The following is a 22,870-nucleotide window of genomic DNA, read 5'->3' as shown; positions in this document are numbered from 1 at the left end:
CTTCGTGTGCTCGGCGGACAATCACTTATTAGCCAGACGAGGGCAGCACCATCTGATCTTGTCACCCCTGACGTACTCGCTGTAGCGGAAGTAGCAGACCAGTGTTATCCGTAGTCATTGTTAGCTAGCTAGCCGAATATACCTCCCCCTTGTTGTCCCAGAGAAGATATAGCTGCTATTTAGCCTAGTCATTACTTTAATTTTATATTTGCCAAAATGCCGTTGGAAAATCTGGAAGAAGAGGGTCTGCCTAAAAACCCTGATCTTAGGATAGCACAGCTGAAATTTTTGCTCACGATGGATGGTCACCGACAAGATGCTAAAGTGAAAACCGAGCTCATGGACTCAATCAAAGAAAACGGTGAGTAGCTGACGTTAGCCAGAAAGTGCCGGTACTGGCAAAGTAGCTAGCTACTGGCTTCTGCCAAGCTAATAAACCAAAAATAGTAACGTTAGCTATCTGTTGTAAACAAAATATATAGCTAAGTGGCCTAGCAAGACATGCTAACTAGCGTACTCTTATCTTAAAAAGTGTTGAAATTGCTAACGTTAGCTAGCTCCGGTAGTTAGCTAACTCGCCTAGCACATTTTTGTCACTAGCGAGTAGACTTGCTAACTAGTTACACTGAACAAACATATATAAACGCAACATGTAAAGTGTTGGTGTCATGAGTTGAAAATAAAATGTCCTAGAAATGTTCAATATACACCGCATTTATGAATCTACAATTTTGTGCACAACATTACATCCCTGTTACTGAGCATTTCTCATTTGCCAAGATAATTCACCCACCTGACAGGTGTGGCATATCAAGAACCTAATTAAATAACATGATCATTACACAGGTGCACCTTGAGCTGGGGACAATAAAAGGCCACTCTAAAATGTGCTGTTTTGTCACACTTCCACAGATGTCTCATGTTTTGAGGGAGCGTGCAATTGGCATGCTGACTGCAGGAATGTTAAACCAGAGCTGTTGCCAGAAAATGTTAATTTCTCTACCATAACCCCCTCCTACGTCGCTTTAGAGAATTTGGAAGTAAGTCCAACTGGCCTCACAACTGCAGACCACGCCAGCCCAGAACTTCCACATCCGGCTTCTTCACCTGCGGGATCGTCTGAAACCAGCCACCCGGACAGCTGAGGAAACTGGGTTTGCACAACCAAAGAATTTCTTCACAAACTGTCAGAAACCGTCTCAGGGAAGTGCATCTGCATGCTTGTTGTCCTCAACAGGGTCTTGAACTAACTGCAGTTCGGCATCGTAACCGACTTCAGTAGGCAAATGCACACCTTCGATGGCCACTGGCAGGCTGGAGAAGTGTGCTCGTCACGGATTAATCCTGGTTTTAACTAGGCCAAACAGATGCCGTTGTGTGGGCAAGTGGTTTGCTGATGTCAACGTTGTGAACAGAGTGCCCCGTGGTGGGGTTATGGTATGGGCAGGCATAAGCTACGGACAATGAACACAATTGCATTTTATCAATGGCATTTTGAATGCACAGAGATACCGTGTCGAGATCCTGAGGCCCATTATCGTGCCATTCATCCATCATCACTTCATGTTTCAGCAGGATAATGCATGGCCACATGTCACAAGAATCTGTACACAATTCCTGGAAGATGAAAATGCCCCATTTCTTCCATGGCCTGCATACTCGCCAGACATGTCACCACCCATTGAGCGTGTTTGGGATGTTCTGGGTTGCTGTGTACAACAGCGTGTTTCAGTTCCCGCCAATATCTAACTTCGCACAGCCATTGAAGAGGAGTGGGACAACAGGCCACAGTCAATAGCCTGATCAACTCTATGCGATGGAGATGTCACATTGCATGAGGCAAATGGTAGTCACAGACTTTTTTAAGTATCTGAACAACAGATCTGTATTCCCAGTTGTGAAATCCATAGATGGGACCTAATGAATTTCTTTCAAATCACTGATTGCCTTATATGGACTCAGTAAAATCTTTGAAATTGTTGCATGTTATATTTTTGTTCAGTGTCATTAGCATCACTGTCAGACATAAACCTTGCCAGGAGATACCAACCCTACCATTACGCTTGTTTCCACTGAGCTGCACTGGGGTTGGAACGCAATCATGGTTCCATTAACTTCTCTGGGATATGTGGGACGGTAGCGTCCCACTTGGCCAAAAGCCAGAAAAAATGTAGCGCGCCAAATTCAAATATATTACTATAAAAATCAATCTTTCATAAAATCACACATGAAAGACACAAAATTAAAGCTACACATGTTGTGAATCCAGCCAACATGTCTGATTTCAAAAAGGATTTACGGGGAAAGCACAACAAACAATTATGTTAGCTCAGTACATAGCCACAGAAAAACACAGCCATTTTCCCAGCAAAAGATAGTAGTCACAAAAAGCAGAAATAGAGATAAAATTAATCACCAACCTTTGATGATCTTCAACAGATGACACTCATAGGACATCATGTTACAATACATTTGTTTTGTTCGATAATGTTCATATTTATATCCACAAATCTCGGTTTACATTGGCGCCATGTTCAGAAATGCCTCCAAAATATCTGGAGAAATTGCAGAGCCACGTCAAATAACATAAATACTCATCATAAACTTTGATAAAAGACACATATTTTACATAGAATTAAAGATACACTTGTTCTTAATGCAACCTCTGTCAGATTTCAAAAAAACTTTACGTAAAAAGCACACCATGCAATAATCTGAGACGGCGCTCAGATAAAAACATTTCTCCACCATGTTGGAGTCAACAGAAATACAAAATTACATCAAATATTCCCTTTCCTTTTATGATCTTCATCAGAAAGCACTCCCAGGAATCCTAGTTCCACAATAAATTGTTGTTTTGTTCGATACTGTCCATTACTTATGTCTAGGTAGCTACTTTTGCTAGCATGTTTAGTGCACAAGTCCAAACGCTCGCGCAGATGCAGGCGAACTCGGACGAAAACTTCAAAAAGTTATATAACAGGTCGAATAAACTGGTCAAACTAAGTAGAAAATCAATCTTCAGGCTGTTGTTATCATAACTATCCAATAATGTTCCAACCGGAGAATTCCTTCGTGTCTCTAGAAGAAATGGAACGCAAGGCGATATCATGTGTAATGCGCGTGACCAGGAACTGGCATTCTGCCAGACCACTGACTGAAACACCTCCCATCCGGCTCAACATCACAGCAGAGGCTTCATTCCATGTTCTACAGACTGTTGACATCTAGTGGAAGGCGTAGGAAGTGCAAACAGATCCATATCTTACAGGGAATTGAAAGGCGACGAGTTGAACATCGACCAGCCTCAGAATTCTCACTTCCTGTTTGGAATATTTCTCAGGTTTTTGCCTGCCATATGAGTTCTGTTATACTCACAGACATCATTCAAACAGTTTTAGAAACTTCAGAGTGTTTTATATCAAATAGTAATAATAATATGCATATATTAGCATCTGGGACAGAGTAGGAGGCAGTTCACTATGGGCACGCAATTCATCCAATAGTGAAAATGCTGCGCCCTATCATAAAGAAGTTAAGACACCGTGGAGTCGGCGAAAGATATGGTTCGTAAAACGTACCTCAATGCAGGGATGGGATATGCCACTGTACTTCAGATTTTACCTTTATCCACACTGCTCCATCGAAAATTGAATACTGATAGCAGTATGGAGAAAGGTACATTTGGAGTACAGTGGCATATCACATCCCTGCATTGAGGTACGTTTTCTGAACCGACCCCAGTGCAGCTCAGTCTAAACAAGCCTAACTGTAGAGTAGGTATCTTCTGGCAAACATAAACCTATCCATATCAAACTGCTACATTGTCAGTTAGCTAGTAGATAACTAGTTAGATACTCAAATGAAATTAGCTAGCTAGCTAACCAGACACATATTGAAGAAAAAGGGCTAGCTAGCTAGAATGTTACCAAAGGTTACAACTAGCTAGCTAGCTTCAACTTGACAGTCACTAACGTGATAGCTGATGAATTGTCTCGTTACAGATATGGCACCTTACTACGAGAACCTGTGTAAAGACCTGAAGTGGCAGCTTGATACAGACCTGCTGAGTAAGATGAAGAAGGCCAACGAGGAAGAGCTGAAACGCCTGGATGATGTCCTGGAAGATGCCGAGAAGAACCTTGGGGAGAGTGAAATTCGAGATGCAATGATGGCTAGAGCTGAATATCTCATCAGAATTGGGAATAAGGTGCTTTTGCATTCATAAGCTGTTACATTCAGAGCAGAGGCCAATGAATCAGAAGTCATGTTAAATGTTATCAGTCATAGTGCCACGGTTGCACGGTGGACCTTATACAATATACACACAGTATTATGCTATACATACACAGAAACAGCAATAATCTGCCCCAGAAAACCCCATTTCAATTTAGCCATGCATGTAGGTCATTAGCTTAACCAAATAACCCATCAACTTCACATCACCAGTATCTTAACTGTTTTTCTTGCTGTGTAATTCCACAGGAGGAAGCGTTGACTGCCTTCAGGAAGACCTTTGATAAGACTGTGGCCCTGGGACATCGGCTAGACATTGTGTTCTACCTGCTAAGGATCGGACTGTTCTACATGGACAGTGACCTCATCACGCGCAACACTGAGAAAGCCAAAAGGTAGTTTGGCTAAAAGGCACTGCTTCTCTCTGCATTCACTATTCTATGATGACATGTCATTAAGGGCCTTCACTAACTATTCTAAGTCTCATATGTGTTAACTGGCACAGTTTAGATTTCATAGCAGCCAGCAACATTTTGCCTGCCGTGGCATAGTATTGACTCTATTTATTGTAAGCTGTTTTTCTATATTCTCGTATTTTGTAAGCATCATCATTTCAATGTCCTCCTTGTTTGTGTCTGCACAGCCTTATTGAGGAGGGGGGTGACTGGGACAGGAGGAACCGTCTGAAGGTGTACCAGGGCCTGTACTGTGTGGCCATCCGTGACTTTAAACAGGCTGCTGAGCTCTTCCTGGACACGGTGTCCACCTTCACCTCCTACGAGCTCATGGACTACAAGACCTTTGTCACATACACCGTCTACGTCTGCATGATTGCCCAGAAGAGGCCTGACCTCAGAGAAAAGGTTGGTAGCAGGAGAGGAAGATTCTGGAGCCACGGTGGTGTTGTTAACAGGGCATCAATGTGCTTACGTAATTCTAGAGTTGGTAGTTTTGCAGACTTCGTACTTACCCTGACAGACACTAAGACAAGTATGGTTGCAGAAAACCTGAATTTGTTTATACAATACTTTCTACATGTCAGAACATGTACATTTAAACTTATTTTGATAAGGACTAATGTTTTATACAACTGGCAGATTTCCAGTTCTGTCATGACTATATCCTGTGTTCTCTTTCAGGTGATAAAGGGAGCAGAGATTCTGGAGGTGCTGCACAGTCTCCCTGCTGTCCGCCAGTACCTCTTCTCACTATACGAGTGTCGCTACTCCGTTTTCTTCCAGTCACTGGGTGAGACACCCCTTTTGCTCTCACCTCATTTAGGCTTGTAAATAGTAAAGCTGGAGAATGAATGTCCGCAGCCAGTGAGTTGACATGCATGTTTCACTATCCCCCATTCCTTAGTTGTAAACCTGTTTGTCTCTGTCCCCTCTATGCAGCCACAGTGGAGCAGGATATGAAGGAGGACTGGCTGTTTGCCCCTCATTACCGTTACTATGTGAGAGAGATGCGTATCCATGCCTACAGCCAGCTCCTGGAGTCCTACCGCTCACTCACCCTGGGTTACATGGCTGAGGCCTTTGGAGTCAGCACAGAGTTCATTGACCAGTGAGTCTCACTTCTAGCTCGTTCCATACCCACAATGCCGATTAGTGCGCCATTGTCTGACGTCAGACAGCGCGACGACTTAATCTGCACTGATGGTTGAGGACTGCGAGTTGCATAGGAATGATGCCACCTGTCAGAAGACAATTGGTGCTCTTGATTACACTGATACAGAAAATGTACTGTGATAACTTAATTTGTATTTTCTTCGCTCTCAGGGAACTCTCACGATTCATAGCTGCTGGTCGCCTCCATTGCAAAATCGACAAAGTAAACGAGATAGTGGAAACAAACAGGTAAGAATTAGTACCAGTCAAAAGTTTAGACAACTATTCAAGAGTTTCTTTATTTTTACTATTTTCTATGAAATAACACATGGAATCATGTTAAACAATATATTTTAGATTCTTCAAAATAGCCACCCTTTGCCTTGATGACAGCGTTGCACACGCTTGGCATTCTCTCAACCAGCTTCACCTGGAATGCTTTTTCAAAATTCTTGGGAGTTCCCACATATGCTGAGCACTTGTTGGCTGCTTTTCCTTCATTCTGCGGTCCAACTCATCCCAAACCCTCTCAATTGAGTTGAGGTCAGGTGATTGGATGCAAAGTCATCTGATGCAGCACTCCATGGTCAAATTGCCCTTACACAGCCTGGAGGTGTGTTTTGGGTCACTGTTGAAAAACAAATGATAGTCCCACTAAGCGCAAACCAGATTAGATGGTGTATCGCTGCAGAATGCTGTGGTAGCCATGCTGGTTAAGTGTGCCTTAATCTAAATAAATCAGTGTTACCATCACACCACCTCCTCCATGCTTCATGGTGGGAACCACACATGCAGGGATCATGCGTTCACCTACTTTGCGTCTCACAAAGACAGGGCGGGTTGGAACCAAAAATCTCAAATTTGGACTCATCAGACCAAAGGACAGGTTTCCACTGGTCTAATGTTCATTGCTCGGCCCAAGCAAGTCTCTTATTATTGGTGTCCTTTTGTAGTGGTTTCTTTGCAGCAATTTGACCATGAAGGCCTGATTCACCCAGTCTCCTCTGAAATGTCTGTTACATTTATTTGGGCTGCAATTTCTGAGGCCGGTAACTCTAATGAACTTATCCTCTGCAGCGGTTTTCATAGCAACTCTTAAAGTTCTTGAAATTTTCCGTATCGACTGACCTTCATGTCTTCAAATAATGGACAGTCCTTTCTCTTTGCTTATTTGAGCTGTTCTTGCCATATGGACTTGGTTTTTTACCAAATGCATTAATTCGTGGAATTTCTTTCCTTAACAAGGCACACCTGTTAATTGAAATACATTCCAGGTGGTCTACTTAAGAGAATGCCAAGTGTGGCTACTTTGAAGAGTCTAAAATATTTGGATTTGGAACTTTTTTGGTTACTGTGTGATTCCATGGTTGATTTCTTCACTATTCTACAATGAACATAGTCAAAAACCCTTGACTGGTACTCTAATATAGAAACCAATTGTTTTCCATGTAGAAGTGGCAAAGCTCAGTGTTGTATTTTCTTTCCTCCAGACCTGATAGTAAGAATTGGCAGTACCAGGAGACCATCAAGAAAGGGGACTTGCTGCTCAACCGTGTCCAGAAGTTGTCTCGAGTTATCAACATGTAAAATGGATGGCAGTGTTCTTTGGGAGGGAGAGCTGGATTTCTGTTGTACCAGTATCCAAACCAATAGTTTGTCTGAAGAATTGACCCTCATTGTGTATATAAAATTCTTTTTGGTGACTTCATTTTCCTTTGATAAAGAGAAAAATCAGTAAAGAAGCGATGCAAGTTTTCTGTATAAATAGCTGTATAAATTATTTATTTACAGAAACCTGTTACAAAACAAATAGAATATACAATCTTCTTTAAATATTAAGTAAATCTAACCTACCATGTTTGTTCATGAATTACATAGCAGCCAGTACAAGTCCAGCTGATCAAATGATTCTGATAATGTATACAAAAACTATGCACGCTCTTACTGAGGATATTTTCCTCCCGCAAGCTGTGTTGTCTCACATTCCAAATCTGTGGTACTTGATAAAAACAAGGTGAGCGTTTTCAGTGGAGGTTGAGGGTAAACAAAACACTTTACTGAACCTGCTACAAGCAATTCATAATTGACCAGGAAGCTTCAACACCCCCTGATCTGCACCCAATCTGGAAAACAGATAAATCAAAAGAAAAAAGTTAACACCAAGGTTTCATACCAGCTGGCTGACAAGCCTTTTTTTTTTATACCACATTTAGGGTTCATAGGCAGATTTTAAAAGCAAGCTCCTAAAACACTGAACATTCAAGTAAGGTAAAAAAAACTGTCCTCAGTCAGTGTGAAACAAATTCAGGCACTTTCTTAATTTCAGCATTTTGAAAAGCTGAAAACTAAGTTTTCAATGCTGAGCTTCAAATTATGTTTGGCAACAATGATGCAAGCAGTTGCACTGTTTATCGCGATTGCTTAAGTCCCTTCAGCCTTAAACGAAAGTGTCAATGATGAAATGTTATAAAGTACATCTACAGAGGTCGTGTTTACACAGGCAGCCCAATTCTTTTTTTCACTAATTGGTCTTTTGACTAGATCAGCTCTGAAAACAATCTGATGTTATTGGAGAAAAATCAAATCAGAATTGGGCTGCCTGTGTAAACTTGAGTGAATCCATAGAAATCGCTTAGACTACTGGCACAACTTTCAGCCTGCGGGGCATTTCAGAATCAGGCTATTTGGGTCACAAAATTATAATTCTTTTTTTGATTGAGGCAACTTGAAAATAGTAAAAAGCACAAGTGAGACCTTGGAGAGTTCAAATAAAACATATTGTCTATCACACAAACATGCTACAGTGGAAACACTTCACCTTTTAAAGGATCCCAGTACATGATTCATGAGATGCTTCAACCTCTAGTTATAGGCCTATTGCGTTAGACTTGGCAGTGAACCACTTCAAATAAGTTAAGTTCTTAAACATTATTTCAATTACTAAATAAATAATCTCAATTGTACCAAAACATTTTGTATTAGAAAATGCCTGTGCAAAAATACATATTTCAATATGTACAATTCGTTAACAAAATATGTATTCTGAAATAGGGATACTTCGATGTTTGTTCAATACATACAAAACTCTACTTCTCTGCTGCCTGACATCAGTGGAGTTTACGAAATTTACAGGAGTTACAAAAAAGTAGTAACTTACTCTGAAGCCATCTCCATGAAACTCACACCCCCCAAAAACCACCACTTGCTTCCAAGGAGCATCATCTCAGACAGAGGGAAGTATTGCCAGTTTAAGACTTCATGCTTGATGAAGGACATACAAGTGTGATGTCAATCATTACAAACCCCTCTACTCACAAACACAGTATTGTGACATTACTAAAGGTACCGGAATGGAAACTAATAGCCATAGCGGTTACAGACTATGGTGGGAGAAACAGATTGCTGCCTTTGGCTAGCTTTTGGGGAAAATAAGCACAACTTAAATGTTCTAAAGCAAGTAGTGGGTCTGTATTTGTTTAGTGCTGTTCACAGTTAGGGCTAGGTCTACTGTGGCTGTTCATTAGTAAAATGTTAACATTGTAGGAATTACAACTTTGAGCTTGGGACTACAAGGTCAAATCTGCATTTTTGTTCAAATGTAGTTATTGACAGCCTTGTTCTGTTCAATGTTCCCTACCTATATAGTACTCGAAATACCCCAATTCATTTTGTTGATTTCAAAATAATACAATATTAAAATTGCTTAACTTTAGAGCTAATTATCTCAGAATCATCTTTTTTCAGCTAGAACCTTATAGTCCCAAGCACTCAGCTTGTCTTTCAAGAGCAGTAGTCCCTCTTTCACAACCATTCAATCCAATTGTCACATCAGGCATCCTTTTTCACATATGCATGCACAATTTACCTTTCCCCCCCCAATCTCCAGACTTCTGTAGTTAAATTCAGTGAAAACATAAACCTAAAAAAGTAACACTTGCATAATTGTTTGGGTCATGTATGGAACTCATATAGAATTGACTGGATCTGCTCATGCCGTTCATCTCTGGCTACTGTACATAACATGGCGGTATCTACACACACGCCACAATGATTCAAACCGACCAACAAAATGTAGTGAAAGGATAAAAACATTTTTTTTTTTAAATGTGATTGAAGTTATGTAAGTGACAGTTTGTCTTCCTGTCCTCTCCATTCAAGGCTTCTGAGTTCAGGCCTGCAGGTGTAAGTTTAAGTTTCCAGTAGTCCAGTAAAATCTGACGTGACAAGTCAAACACACACTCTCTCTCTCTCACACACACACACACACGGAAGAGATAGTCAGATACCAACAGATTGCGGCTTGTTGGCTCTCCAGTCACTCCCAGTGGCTCTGCATCATGATGGTGGGTGGGCGGTGGCATGGCTGTTGAGCCAGCCCTTCACCCTCCCTCCGTACCTCTGGAACTTCAACATGGAGGTCAAAGGGCAGGAAGGCTGCAACTCCCTCCTCCCCATAGGAAGACCTACCTCAGGACAACACTGACTGACAGGGGGTCAGGTGAGACCCACCCCAGGTGATAACACCTGCCACCTCCACATGGCTTTAGGAGAAATAGTTCCACTATAGACGACATCACAGGGTTGTCCAGATCACCTCCACCCTGAGGATCATGGGAAGCTGAGAGTAAGGCATTAGAAGGCCTCGTGCAGTCCAGAGCAGTGTACAGGTTGCCCCTTTATCATCCGCCCCTCGGTTCCATACAGAGGACACAGCCACTGCTGTCAGGGGCGGGCCTTTGGCTGAGGGGAGAGAGAGAGTGGCAGGGGTTTTAAATGATAGATTACATTGGAGATTTTTAGTTTATGTTTTGTCTAACGTCAATATATGTACATGTCCTAACTGCACAGTAAATTTCCCAACAGATAAAGAGATTGACTGGTTGATGATCGGAAGCGTCAGCAAACAGTGTGTGAGGCTGTAGGGGTCCAACCCACCTGATGGATGAGGGAGTTGTTGGGGAGCCCTGGGCCTCCTGGGATTGTGCGTCCATGTTTGCCGTGGATGTTGTTGATTGCTGGAGACTTGGCCACTTTGGGCCTGCCCGGTCCACCTCCACTGTTGACGGAGCTGGCAGCGGGGGAGCCCTTGCGTTTCTTCCCCTCCAGGCGGCCGTCAGTGTGGGCATGGCTGAACCTGCTGTGGTGCTCTGAGGCCTGGTGGACAAAAGGCCCCAAGGAGAGGGTGGAGTCACTGCTGTTCATCACCACACTCATCCTTTTGATGGACTCGGCCGGGCTGCCCGAGGGGGGGCCTCTGACCCCAGGCCCCGACACCCCCGCTGGCCCCGAGGGCTCTGCCTTCAGACTGAGGGAGTTGGTCCTGGCATTGGGGCCACAGTTAAGTCCCACACTGTGGACACCGCTGTGAGATGAGGGGACTAGTGGGACATGGTGGGACGTGCTCCCTGAGCTGCCACTGTTTACCGTGCAGTTCTTCTTGAAGGAGAAAGAGGAGGAAGAGGTAGGGTTGGAGGAGGACTCTGAGGAGTAGGTGGTAGCGTGAGACGATGTGAGGGAGCTGTTCTTCTTCTTCTTCCCCGAGCTGAGGCTAGTGCTGCTGCTGCCCCCGCTGGTGGAGTTGGTTATGGTGGCTGTGGAGGAAGACTCCCGGGGTCTGAAGGACTTGCCACTGGATCTGGACTTGAGCGGTCGTCCTGAAGCCAGGGTGGTGACCGAGGAGTGGGCTGAAGGCATCTGGGGCGACGAAGACACTTGTCTGGCCTGTGCTGCGCTGTAGGCAGGGTGGTCGGTCGTGCCCTGGGAGGCACGAGCGTTTAAGGTGGTCCCGTACGAGAGCACAGACTTGCTGTCGTAGGACTGGGTGTAAGGGGGCGGAGGGGGCGCAGAGGAGGGGCTGAGGAAGCCTGAGGCAGGGGTGCTACCGTGGGATGAGGACAGGGAGTTTGTGCTTGTCCTGTGGCCCGGCGCAGAGGAGTTCTCCAAGGCCAAAGGGATTTTCCTATAACACAAACAGGCCACAATGAGCATTCCCATCAGTAACATTTACACATAGGAGAGGAGTCAGCACAAGATCGTCCTGGATAGAAACTGGAACTGCTTTACACAGAGAGGAGTCAGCACAGGACAGTCCTGGAGAGACACAGGGTATAATACAAAGCAGGATCAATGTCAGCTAACTTGCCTAAATGTTGTGAAATATCTTTGAAACAAATAAAAGTTAAGCTTGAAATGGGCATGGTCTCATTGACTCAACAACCAAAAACAAATATCTAAGTTTAGCTTTCTTAATTAACCAGAAAATCAGGTTATTTATGGTTGTTCATCAAAATTAGCAACCCAACTCATTGATCCTGCTTTATGGTATACCCCTCTGGTGTCCCAGGTCTGAATCAGTCCCTAATTAGGAGAGTAGGAAAACCAGAAGTGTTCTGGCCCTCCAGGACCGGAGATAAATAGCCTAATGGTGTCCCATACAGCACTAGATCTCCCTTCACCACCTGGTGTCGTGGAAATATTCAGTCAATAATATTTCTCAAATACCGGAGCCTGTGAGTTCAATTAGACTTTATTACAAAGTGGTTCATGAACCACCTCGGCTTTTATTACTTTGTAATAAAGTCTAATTGAACTCACAGGCTCCGGTATTTGAAAAATATTATTGACTGAATATTTCCACGACACCGGCAACACTATTGCTCCCTGTACCAGTGATTTTGCAATAGGTTTGTGGATTAGGTAGGTATTATGGAACGCTGGTCTAACGAATGTACAGACTTACTTCCACATCTGAGTGTTGACGTGCTTGTCCATCATGGCAGTAAGAGCACACCGCATTCGATCCCAGCGCCGGTCAAACGAGTAGCAGCTACTCCCAAATAGTCGACTTCCAAAGGTGCAGTACTGAGCAGCAGGGGGGGGAGACAGGAAACAGTTAACACACACTGCACGGTAAAAGCTGCCACTCAATGGAGGTTGGTACTGTTTATAGAGCCTGTAAAAACAGGTTGAAGACTGATTTTTCGTGCATCTGGCTATTCTGTTTCATTGTTGCTGTGGTGTGAATTTAAGGGCTCAATAAATGTAGAGCATATTCCTGTAAGAGTTAAATATAAAGTGACTTACAGCTGCAGGCCGTGGTTGGTAACCTGAATAGTGACAGTCCAGTTTGTCTGTGCCTTCCTCCCTTTCCTCATTCTCCCCCTCATCACTGGACAGGCAGGAGACCCCGTCGGGGGCGGGCGTAGAGTGGTGGGGCAACTCGTGGACCGACGAGGGATCTCCCAGGAAACCGCCACCTCCTTGAGAGATACTGCTATTCAGTCTTAGAGCAGAGGAAACAGTGATTTAGAAACACACATCAGGGATGCAGGTACTGGCTGTACCACATTGCAAAAAGTAGTTGTTGGATGTTGGGTACCCAGGAAGAGTACATGGAGTGACTCACCGTGGAAGACCAGGATTTTGAGGTTTGGGTTTGCTGAGCACCAAAGGCTTGGTGGCGGCGTCGGCGGCTCCGTTGCCTTGAGCGACCTGGTGGGCGTCATGGTGGGGGGCGAGCCGGGAGGGGGAGGGGTGGGGGTCCCTGAGAGGGGGGATCTGCTGGGGGTGGGTGTGCTGCAGCTCTCGTTCCCGGGCTTTGCTCTTGTGCTCAGTCAACAGTGTGTCAAAGCGCTTCCTCCGGCCCAGCACTGCCCTCCGCTGGCTTAGGGAATGTGTCTGAGGGAGGGAGAAGGCCAAAGGGTATGTTAGGTCAGGATGAGCTGGACTCAGAGTCTGGAGGCTGCTTAAAGACCTAGGAAATGTGACAAGGAATATTTCCTAACCAAACAGAGAGAAGGGGGGCAGAAGAGAGGGCTTGGTACCTTGCATGTTAGGGATCGTGTGCATGGCTTCCGAGCTGTCATATCCAGGACCCCACAGTGGATATCTGGATTAAACTCACGTTCTGATGGAAGAGAGAACAGGAGTGAGAGAACAAGGGAGAGAGAGAGAGAGAACAAGAAAGGAAGAGAGAGAGAGAACAAGAAAGGAAGAGAGAGAGAGAACAAGAATGAGAAAGAGAGCGGTAGCAGAAAAACAGTATTCAGTTAGTGGCATTTCTGGAATAAAATCAGCAGAGGTTTTACTGTTTGGCTATGACATGTCAGTGTTAAGTTCATGTTTTAAGTATCCCTATATTTCTGTTATTACGGGGCTATCACTCAGTCAAGAGTGCGCCTGCGCAGGGAGTCTTGTCGTCGACAAGATGGCTACCTTTGAGTGTGTTCATACGGTATAGTAAACTTTGTTAAACTGGAACCTTGTCGTTGTGTCATTTCGAGTTAACAGTCAGTACTTGGATAAATGACTGAGGTTCTAAATCTATTGCAGCAAACCATATTACAGACAATCCCTTATCATCTCCTCTCACCTGACAGTCTCTTGTGGAGGTGTTGTCTGTTACTGGCGCTGTTGTCCTGCTTCTTGTCCAGGGCAGAGAGGGAGATGTGGCCCTTGCCGTTGGGGATCTGGCCAGGGGCCAGCAAGGGAGCCTTTGGTATGGAGGGACAGTTAAGGCCTGGCTTCAGGGGTGATGAGGAGCTCACAGTGCTGCTGGAGGAGGACGACGTCGTGGAGGCCAAGGGAGCCTGCACCAGCTTGGCCCACACATCCACCTTCAGACGCATCTTCTCCACTTTGACTGCAGGGGTCAAGCTGGAAGAGAGAGATGGACAAATGGAGAAAATGAGGGATGGCGGGAGGAGGGAGTTAATTTATCTATAGTAACAAATCAAAGATCTCAGAGAAATCATTTCATTTCAACAGAACAGGTTTAGGTAGAGTTTAAAATGTGTTTAAATCCCCAAGTAGAATGCCAACATGTTTTGAGTGGTTGCAAATGGAGTTTGATAAAGGCTCTCTTTTTAAAACTCTTTAAGGGGCTCATTCAGATGGAGGGTAGCACGGGGAGATGTCAGTCAGAGCTAGACGTCTGAAGAGCAGGGAGCGGAGGACTTGAAGAGAGAGAAGTAAACATAAAGCAGGGGATGAAGTTCAACACGACAACACATCTTTATTGGGTTCAGCATGGGCTCCCGAGTGGCGCAGCTGTCTAAGGCACTGCATCTCAGTACAAGAGGCGTCACTACAGTCGAATCACTACTGGTTCGAATCCAGGCTGTATCACATCCGGCCGTGATTGAGAGTCCCATAGGGAGGCGCACAATTGGTCCAGTGTCGTCCGGGTTTGGCCGGGGTAGGCCGTCATTGTAAATAAGAATTTGTTCCTAATGGACTGCCTAGTTAAATAAAAATGAACTTAAATTATAAAAGCTATTGGTTCAGCAGCTAGGTTAGGCATGGCTTACATTTTGTCATTGAGCTCCCTGAAGGGAGGGAAGTGAGGTCTCTGCTGTATGCCTGGCAGCTTCTCTTTGGCTGGTTTGAGGATTTTGGAGTTGGACGAGGCGCTGGTCCCACTGGAGGAGCGGCCCATGGCCCCTCCACTGACACTCCCGGCCCCCGCCCCAGTCCCACTGCTCCGAGACAGAGCAGACAGGGAGAAGGCTGACGAGGGGGCCGAGGTGGAGGGGGGCTTGCTGGCCGAGCTGTGTCTTCTCTCTAGGGGTCAGGGGAAAAGCAGGTTAGGGATGAACTACAGTCCACACAGAAACATGACCAACAAGCATCGAAATAGGCACATAAATCAGAAGGTAGTAACTAGTGTTCTATTTTTTCTTGAAACAACAGGCCTTTGGACAGGTACATTTGCAATAAATGTGCATGGAATCAATGTGTGAATAAACACTAGTATAAGTGGGTAAAAATGTACTAAACAAAGTCAAAAACAGGTAGTTTTAAAAACAGAGACTAGAAAGCCTTGCTGATCCAGGCCAATTCACCTGAAATAAAAATAGGGTCAGGAGCTTGATTTCCTGTCTGAAACAGAATGGAACGGTTAGGCTTAAAATAACTGATAAGAAAATACTAACACCAGAAGAAAAAATTTTAAGGAAAAAACAAGAGCTGCTGAACAGGACAAAAGGGAAAATCTGCATTGCAGTATTTAGCCTAAACAGTTATTTCTAATGTTATCGAGCACTCACTCCACAAACTAACATAATCTGAACAAGCACACTACACGAGAATTGAAAGTAAAACAGACAGAAAATGAAAGTCATACAGCAAGAGAGGAAGAAAGCATGTGAGAGAATGCGAGAGGTATAGCTCTTCAGGCCGAAGCAACTGAAGGACGTTCCAGTCCTGAGAGGGTTAATCTGACCATTTTACAGCCAGATAAGACACTGACTGCACTACCTCCTCCCAACCAGCAGAGCAGCACAACAAATATGTTTCATCTTCTATCCATGGAGAAAAGTGTGTCAGAAAGAAAGAGAGACATAAGCCTACAGACAAAGAGAAACAGAAAATCAGTGAATGAGAGGGCAGATAACAAGAGAATGGAGCGGGAGGATGAGAGCGATAGATAAAGAGAGCAGATCAGAGCAGGATTAGTGGGAAATAGTCTGCCTGGCTGGCTCGTGTTGGCGTGGCGAGTTAAAACGAAACTCCAACTAACCTTCTGCTAAGCCCATGCAGGTCTGGGCTGCATGCCGAGGCTGTCTCAGTGAGAGAGCAGCAGTAGAGCAGGGCAGAACGCAAAGCTGCCACTCCCAGCCCCACACCACCCCAACTAGCTAACAGCGCAACACCTCCAGGCCCTTCTCCCTCCCTGAGCCAAGCTGGAGCTTCACACCTCTTCCACCCTCCTACCCATGACCCACTGCCTTCCTGCTAACAGGATAGCACCCAACAGCCTCTCGCCAACCCATAGCTGCCACACAGTCCAAGCCAGACGTCGCTGCATAACCCACACTCAAGCGCGAGCAGGCTTCCCCAGCATGACGTTCCCACAACGCCTGCCAAATGCTGAGAGTCAGCCAGCCAGCGAGAGAGGTCCTGGCAGACCAATAGAACAGGAAAACAGAGACCGAGGAGAGGAGCAGCATTACGGTCTATTCTCACACTGGCAAATAACAGTAGTCTCTCTAGAGGGCCGGGGAATCCCTGGCTACGGAGGAGACAGGCTTGCTGGGGTACATTTTGGAAAGTTGACCACAGCATAGGCCTACAGCACTCAGTGTAGGCTATAAAGCAGCTAAGGCCAATCAAAAATGTTTACATGGTCCTGTCAACAGTGCAGGCCTGCTCTCCTCAGAGCATACTATAGCTCTGCTTGTGCTGATCCTAGATCTGTAGTCTCACAGTCAGCCACTGCTGAGTACTAGCATATAGCTGTGAGGAGAGGGTCTTTGTTCAGCGACCGGATTAATAAATGGATGAATAAAAGAGGAGCGGAGCTGCCTGCCTAGTGCTTGTTTAAACTCCAGAGCGTCACTCCTGCCCACAGCGCCAGGCTAGCTGCTCCCTGTACTATACCCAGGGGCTCCACTGTTCAAACACAGCATATGGATGGGCTTCAAGCAATACAGGAGAAAGAGGTGAGACAGTCTAGATGGGAGAATCACAGTGCATTGACCTTCAGCAGACTCTCTCAGCTAATGGCCTTCCTACCAGCAGCAACACTGTGGTTTCATGGGGTGAAAGTCATGTAAAACTACACAGACTACATCCAGGGCAGAAAAGGTAGGGTCCCTACACAGACTACATCCAGGGCAGAAAAGGTAGGGTCCCTACACAGACTACATCCAGGGCAGAAAAGGTAGGGTCCCTACACAGACTACATCCAGGGCAGAAAAGGTAGGGTCCCTACACAGACTACATCCAGGGCAGAAAAGGTAGGGTCCCTACACAGACTACATCCAGGGCAGAAAAGGTAGGGTCCCTACACAGACTACATCCAGGGCAGAAAAGGTAGGGTCCCTACACAGACTACATCCAGGGCAGAAAAGGGAGGGTCCCTACACAGACTACATCCAGGGCAGAAAGGGAGGATCCCTCTGTGGTACCTTCCAGAGATGAGCTCATTATTTTAATAGAAGTTCACTAGTGTTTCACTGACCAGACAAGTTCAGTCGGCTTCAGATAGGAACTGTTGAGTCCTGCATTTACACACGGTACCCTGGAAAACCAATGAATGGACAGGCCTACTATGGAACTTCATAATGCTGAGCGTATCAAATCACGGAGATTATGCAGATGAGACTGACAGGCAGTCTGTGGTACCAGCGTGTGAGATATCTGAATCAATGTTATTGCACAACATTTAAGTAGAAAGTCCTGTTAATGAACTACACTGTAGTAGTCAGGTGCAACCACACCGGCACTAGGCTAACCTCAATTTATGTGGAAAGTACAAACTTCTCTATTTGCTACTCTATTCACATTTGCTATTAGTCTATGATTGCTGTGACTCTTGCCACAGGACCAATGAGTGTCACCAATGACACTTGTCTCCCTCTTGTGGTCAATCCTGATCCCTGTATAACCAGCAATAATCAGTGATGAAATATTACAGGCTTAGCTGTTTGTTTCTTTCTCAAAGGATATGTAAAATAAACACTGCATTGTAAAAAGAGAGTAGTGATTCCACTGAAACCCGTGGCCTTGACTGGTCAATTTAAATAGTATGGATCCCAATGTCCACACTAACATAAAACAAATCACATTTTATTTGTCACATGCGCTGAATACAACAGGTGTAGTAGACCTTACAGTGAATGCTTACAAGCCCTTAACCAACATTGCAGTTTAGAAAAATAAGTTTAAAAATAGATAAAACATAAAAAATGCAAATAAATATTTCAAGAGCAGCAGTAAAATAACAATAGCGAGGCTATATACAGGGGCTACCGGTACAGAGTCAATGTGAAGGGGGCACCGGTTAGTCGAGGTAATTGAGGAAATATGTACATGTTGGTAGCGTTAAAGTGACTATGCATAGATAATAAACAGAGATTAGCAGCAACGCAAATAGTCAAATGGGTAACCATTTGATTAGCTGTTAAGGAGTCTCATGGCTTGGGGGTAGAAGCTGTTAAGAAGCCTTTTTGTACCCAGACTAAGCGCTCCGGTTCCGCTTGCCATGCGGTAGCAGAGAACAGTCTATGACTGGGGTGGCTGGAGTCTGACAATTTTTAGGGCCTTCCTCTGACACCGCCTGGTATAGAGATCCTGGATGACAGGACTCTTAGCCCCAGTGATGTACTGGGCCGTACGCACTACCCTCTGTAGAGCCTTGCGGTCGTGGGGCCGAGCAGTTGCCATATCAGGCAGTGATGCAACCAGTCAGAATGCTCTCAATGGCGCAGCTGTAGAACTTTCTGAGGACCCATGCCAAACCTTTGCAGTCTCCTGAGGAGAAATAGGCTTTGTCAGGCCCTCTTCACGACTGTCTTGGTGTGTTTGGACATGATAGTTTGTTGGTGATGTGGACACCAAGGAACTTGGTGCTCTCAACCTGCTCCACTACAGCCCCGTCGTTGAGAATGGGGGCGTGCTCATTCCTTCTTTTCCTGTAGTCCACAATAATATCCTTTGTCTTGATCACGTTGAGGGAGAGGTTGTTATCCTGGTACCACACATCCAGGTCTCTGACTTCCTCCCTATTGGCTGTCACATCGTTCTCGGTGATCAGGCCTACCACTGTTGTGTCATTGGCAAACTCAATGATGGTGGAGTCGTGCAGTCATAAGTGAACTGGGAGTACAGGAGGGGCCCCTGTGTTGAGGATCAGCGTGGCTGATGTGTGGTTACCTACCCTTACCACCTGGGGGCGGCCCATCAGAAAGTCCAGGATCCAGTTGCAGAGGGAGGTGTTTAGTCCCAGGGTAATGTGTGCATTAGTGTTGTCACGATACCATCATTTTACTAACAATACCAGGCCAAGCATCATGACAAAAGTAATATTGCAATACCACAGTGGAAAAAAATTCAGGGTCGCCTAATGTCCTGTTTAGCCTGTCCCCCCTGATGCTTGTTCTAGTTTTCTAAATGTTATGCGCATGTGCTAAAACCTGTCACTGATATTCACACTTCTACTCAATACAACAAATTGCATTTAACTTCACACTGTACAGTCGTGGCAAAAAGTTGAGATTATTAATTTGTAATATTAATTATTAAAGTCTGCGGCCTCAGTTTGCATGATGGCAATTTGCATATACTCCAGAATGTTATGAAGAGTCATCAGATGAATTGTAATTCATTGCAAAGTCCCTCTTTGCCATGCAAAAAAACATTTCCACTGCATTTCAGCCCTGCCACAAAAGGTCAGCTGAAATGTCAGTGATTCTCTCGTTAACACAGGTGTGAGTGTTGATGAGGACAAGGCTGGAGATCACTCTGTCATGCTGATTGAGTTAGAATAACAGACTGGAAGCTTCAAAAGGAGGCTGGTGCTTGGAATCATTGTTCTTCCTCTGTCAACCATGGTTACCTGCAAGGAAACACGTGCCGTCATCATTGCTTTGCACAAAAAGGGTTTCACAGGCAAGGATATTGCTGCCAGTAAGATTGCACCTAAATCAACCATTTATCAGATCATCAAGAACTTCAAGGAGAGCGGTTCAATTGTTGTGATGAAGGCTTAAGGGCGCCCAAAAAAGTCCAGCAAGCGCCAGAACCGTCTCCTAAAGTTGATTCAGCTGTGGGATCGGGGCACCACCAGTACAAAGCTTGCTCAGGAATGGCAGCAGGCAGGTGTCAGTGCATCTGCACGCACAGTGAGGCGAAGACTTTTGGAGGATGGCCTGGTGTCAAGAAGGGCAGCAAAGAAGCCTCTTCTCTCCAGGAAAAACATCAGGAACAGACTGATATTCTGCAAAAGGTACAGGGAATGGACTGCTGAGGACTGGGGTAAAGTAATTTTCTCTGATGAATCCCCTTTCCGATTTTTTGGGTTATCCGGAAAAAAGCTTGTCCGGAGAAGACAAGGTGAGTGCTACCATCAGTCCTGTGTCACGCCAACAGTAAAGCATCCTGAGACCATTCATGTGTGGGGTTGCTTCTCAGCCAAGGGAGTGGGCTCACTCACAATTTTGCCTAAGAACACAGCCATGAATAAAGAATGATACCAACATCCTCCGAGAGCAACTTCTCCCAACCATCCAGGAACAGTTTGGTGACGAACAATGCCTTTTCCAGCATGATGAAGCACCTTGCCATAAGGCAAAAGTGATAACTAAGTGGCTCGGGGAACAAAACATCGATATTTTGGGTCCATGGCCAGGAAACTCCCCAGACCTTAATCCCATTGAGAACTTGCGGTCAATCATCAAGATGCGGGTGGACAAACAAAAACCCACAAATTCTGACAAACTCCAAGCATTGATTATGCAAGAATGGGCTGCCATCAATCAGGATGTGGCCCAGAAGATAATTGACAGCATGCCAGGGCAGATTGCAGAAGTCTTGAAAAAGGGTCAACACCGCAAATATTGAATCTTTGCATCAACTTCATATAATTGTCAATAAAATCCTTTGACACTTCTGAAATGCTTGTAATTATACTTCATTATTCCATAGTAACATCTGACAAATATCTAAAGACACTGAAGCAGCAAACTTTGTGGAAATTAATATTTGTGTCATTCTCAAAACTTTTGGCCACGACTGTATAATAGAATACGGCATAGAATGGCGACTTTGCTCATATTTGCAAAGGCCTAGCTGTGATTTGGCTAGAGGAATGAATATACATGCATAATGATCTGCATGTCATTGTGGCAGTAAGGGGAAAACACAGCATGAAACTTCTTCAGTTAACACACACCAAACACATGCACACTGCCCCCAAATTTAAAAAAACATTAGGCACCAAACAGAATGTAAAGAACACCATAAAGTAGTGATACACCGATATGGCATTTTTGGCCAATACCGATATCCTATATTTTCCTTGCCAAAAAAAAAACAATACCGATAACCGATGTTTAAAATTTTTGCGGCCTTTTAAGCATTCTAGTACAATTAAATTGTTAACACACACAACATTCTAAGACACTGCATCTCAGTGCAAGAGAAGTCACTACAGTCCCTGGTTCGAATCCAGGATGTATCACATCCGGCCGTGATTGGGAGTCCCATAGGGCGGGGCACAATTGGCCCAGTGTCGTCCGGGTTTGGCGTCATTATAAATAAGAATTTGTTCTTAACTGACTTGCCAAGTTAAATAATGGTTACACAAAAAAAAAAAAAAAAAAAAATTGGGGGGGGCAATTACTTATGTCCCCATTACCAGTAAAACAAAATCAAAACCTATTTCTTACTTGCTGTGCTGTTTCATGGGTTCATTTGTTCAGTCGTTTAATTCTCAACCAGGATTTCATCATACATGTCAAGCAGTGAAGTTTCAGCTCTGTCTGTGGCGCCTCTTCCTCACTATGTCGATTTCCATCGTGTCCAGCTGTGTATGTAACATTTCACGTAAACCTTGTTTATTGTCTGCATCAAAGTAGCGGTCCTTGTACATAGTATCGAGCACGGTGGCAACACAGTAAAGAGAGAACGCCACCGAATCGCTTTGTTGAGCAGGTGTTTCAATGCCATGACAGGGTGTATCACGTCTGCTGCAGGCTCAGTTGATGAGATTATTTCGAGTCAGTTGTTCGACTGGAGCTAGCTAGTGTGTTCATATTTACAAGTTTGAAACATGTTCTCAAATGCCATTGAAATGGCAGCAGCGGTATGACAACCTGCACATTCATGAGCATGCAATATAACCTTCCTCAATAGGAAATCCTCGACGACCCACTGTGCTGTCAGAGTCAGCATGCTCATGGGGTTGATATCGCTGGTCCAAATGTCAGTCTTGAAGCTAATAGCAGTGACGCAATGTTATTTTTTATTTTTTTATTTTTTTAGCAGTGACTTGATTACGTTTTAACTCCGGTAGGGCAACATCTGAAAAATAGAGCACTTGGCAGTGTACCGGTGCTCAACCAGTCGGTGAAAGCCAACATCACCCACGACAGAACTATTGATTGTCAAGGGCAATAAATTCCATTATCTTGGCGTTAATGGACTTCGCCATGGAGTTGTCTTGCTGAAATGTTCTTACTCTATCAAATGACTGCTCGACTTGTTGACTGCTAGATCCACACAGCAGGCATTGAGGGCTAGGT

General features: G+C 44.7%; 2 protein-coding genes across 2 annotated transcripts in view; one reads left to right on the top strand and one right to left on the bottom strand.

Moving 5' to 3' along the window:
• Positions 1-105: 105 nt before the first annotated feature.
• Positions 106-7,549, top strand: LOC129851024 (26S proteasome non-ATPase regulatory subunit 6-like). Its single transcript, XM_055917184.1, has 8 exons — positions 106-361; positions 4,005-4,210; positions 4,486-4,631; positions 4,880-5,099; positions 5,376-5,484; positions 5,634-5,802; positions 6,018-6,095; positions 7,337-7,549. Exons 1-8 carry the CDS (start codon positions 217-219, stop codon positions 7,431-7,433), a joined length of 1,170 nt encoding a protein of 389 aa, XP_055773159.1. The 5' UTR covers positions 106-216; the 3' UTR covers positions 7,434-7,549.
• A 331-nt stretch (positions 7,550-7,880) lies between these two features.
• LOC129851022 (ataxin-7) overlaps positions 7,881-22,870 on the bottom strand; it is a 35,132-nt gene continuing 20,142 nt past the window's right edge. The window contains exons 6-13 of the mRNA XM_055917181.1: positions 15,155-15,407; positions 14,218-14,501; positions 13,670-13,752; positions 13,252-13,523; positions 12,930-13,128; positions 12,586-12,707; positions 10,782-11,805; positions 7,881-10,586 (exon numbers count right to left, since the gene is read on the bottom strand). Of these exons, the coding sequence (XP_055773156.1) occupies positions 10,569-10,586; positions 10,782-11,805; positions 12,586-12,707; positions 12,930-13,128; positions 13,252-13,523; positions 13,670-13,752; positions 14,218-14,501; positions 15,155-15,407 (2,255 nt within the window). The 3' untranslated portion in view covers positions 7,881-10,568. The remainder of the gene's footprint in view (positions 10,587-10,781; positions 11,806-12,585; positions 12,708-12,929; positions 13,129-13,251; positions 13,524-13,669; positions 13,753-14,217; positions 14,502-15,154; positions 15,408-22,870) is intronic.

Source organism: Salvelinus fontinalis, chromosome 3 (genome assembly GCF_029448725.1).
Source record: "Salvelinus fontinalis isolate EN_2023a chromosome 3, ASM2944872v1, whole genome shotgun sequence".
NCBI lineage: Eukaryota > Metazoa > Chordata > Actinopteri > Salmoniformes > Salmonidae > Salvelinus > Salvelinus fontinalis.
The sequence above is the reverse complement of the archived record's forward strand: the minus strand, read 5'-3'. Positions and strand labels throughout refer to the sequence as shown.

Bases quoted from the DNA above. Each gene is read 5' to 3' on its own strand.
- LOC129851024 (XM_055917184.1), top strand. From the start codon at position 217: ATGCCGTTGGAAAATCTGGAAGAAGAGGGTCTGCCTAAAAACCCTGAT. The intron at 4,211-4,485 runs GTGCTTTTGCAT...GTAATTCCACAG, and splicing joins TCATCAGAATTGGGAATAAG to GAGGAAGCGTTGACTGCCTT. The intron at 5,485-5,633 runs GTGAGACACCCC...CCCTCTATGCAG, and splicing joins CGTTTTCTTCCAGTCACTGG to CCACAGTGGAGCAGGATATG.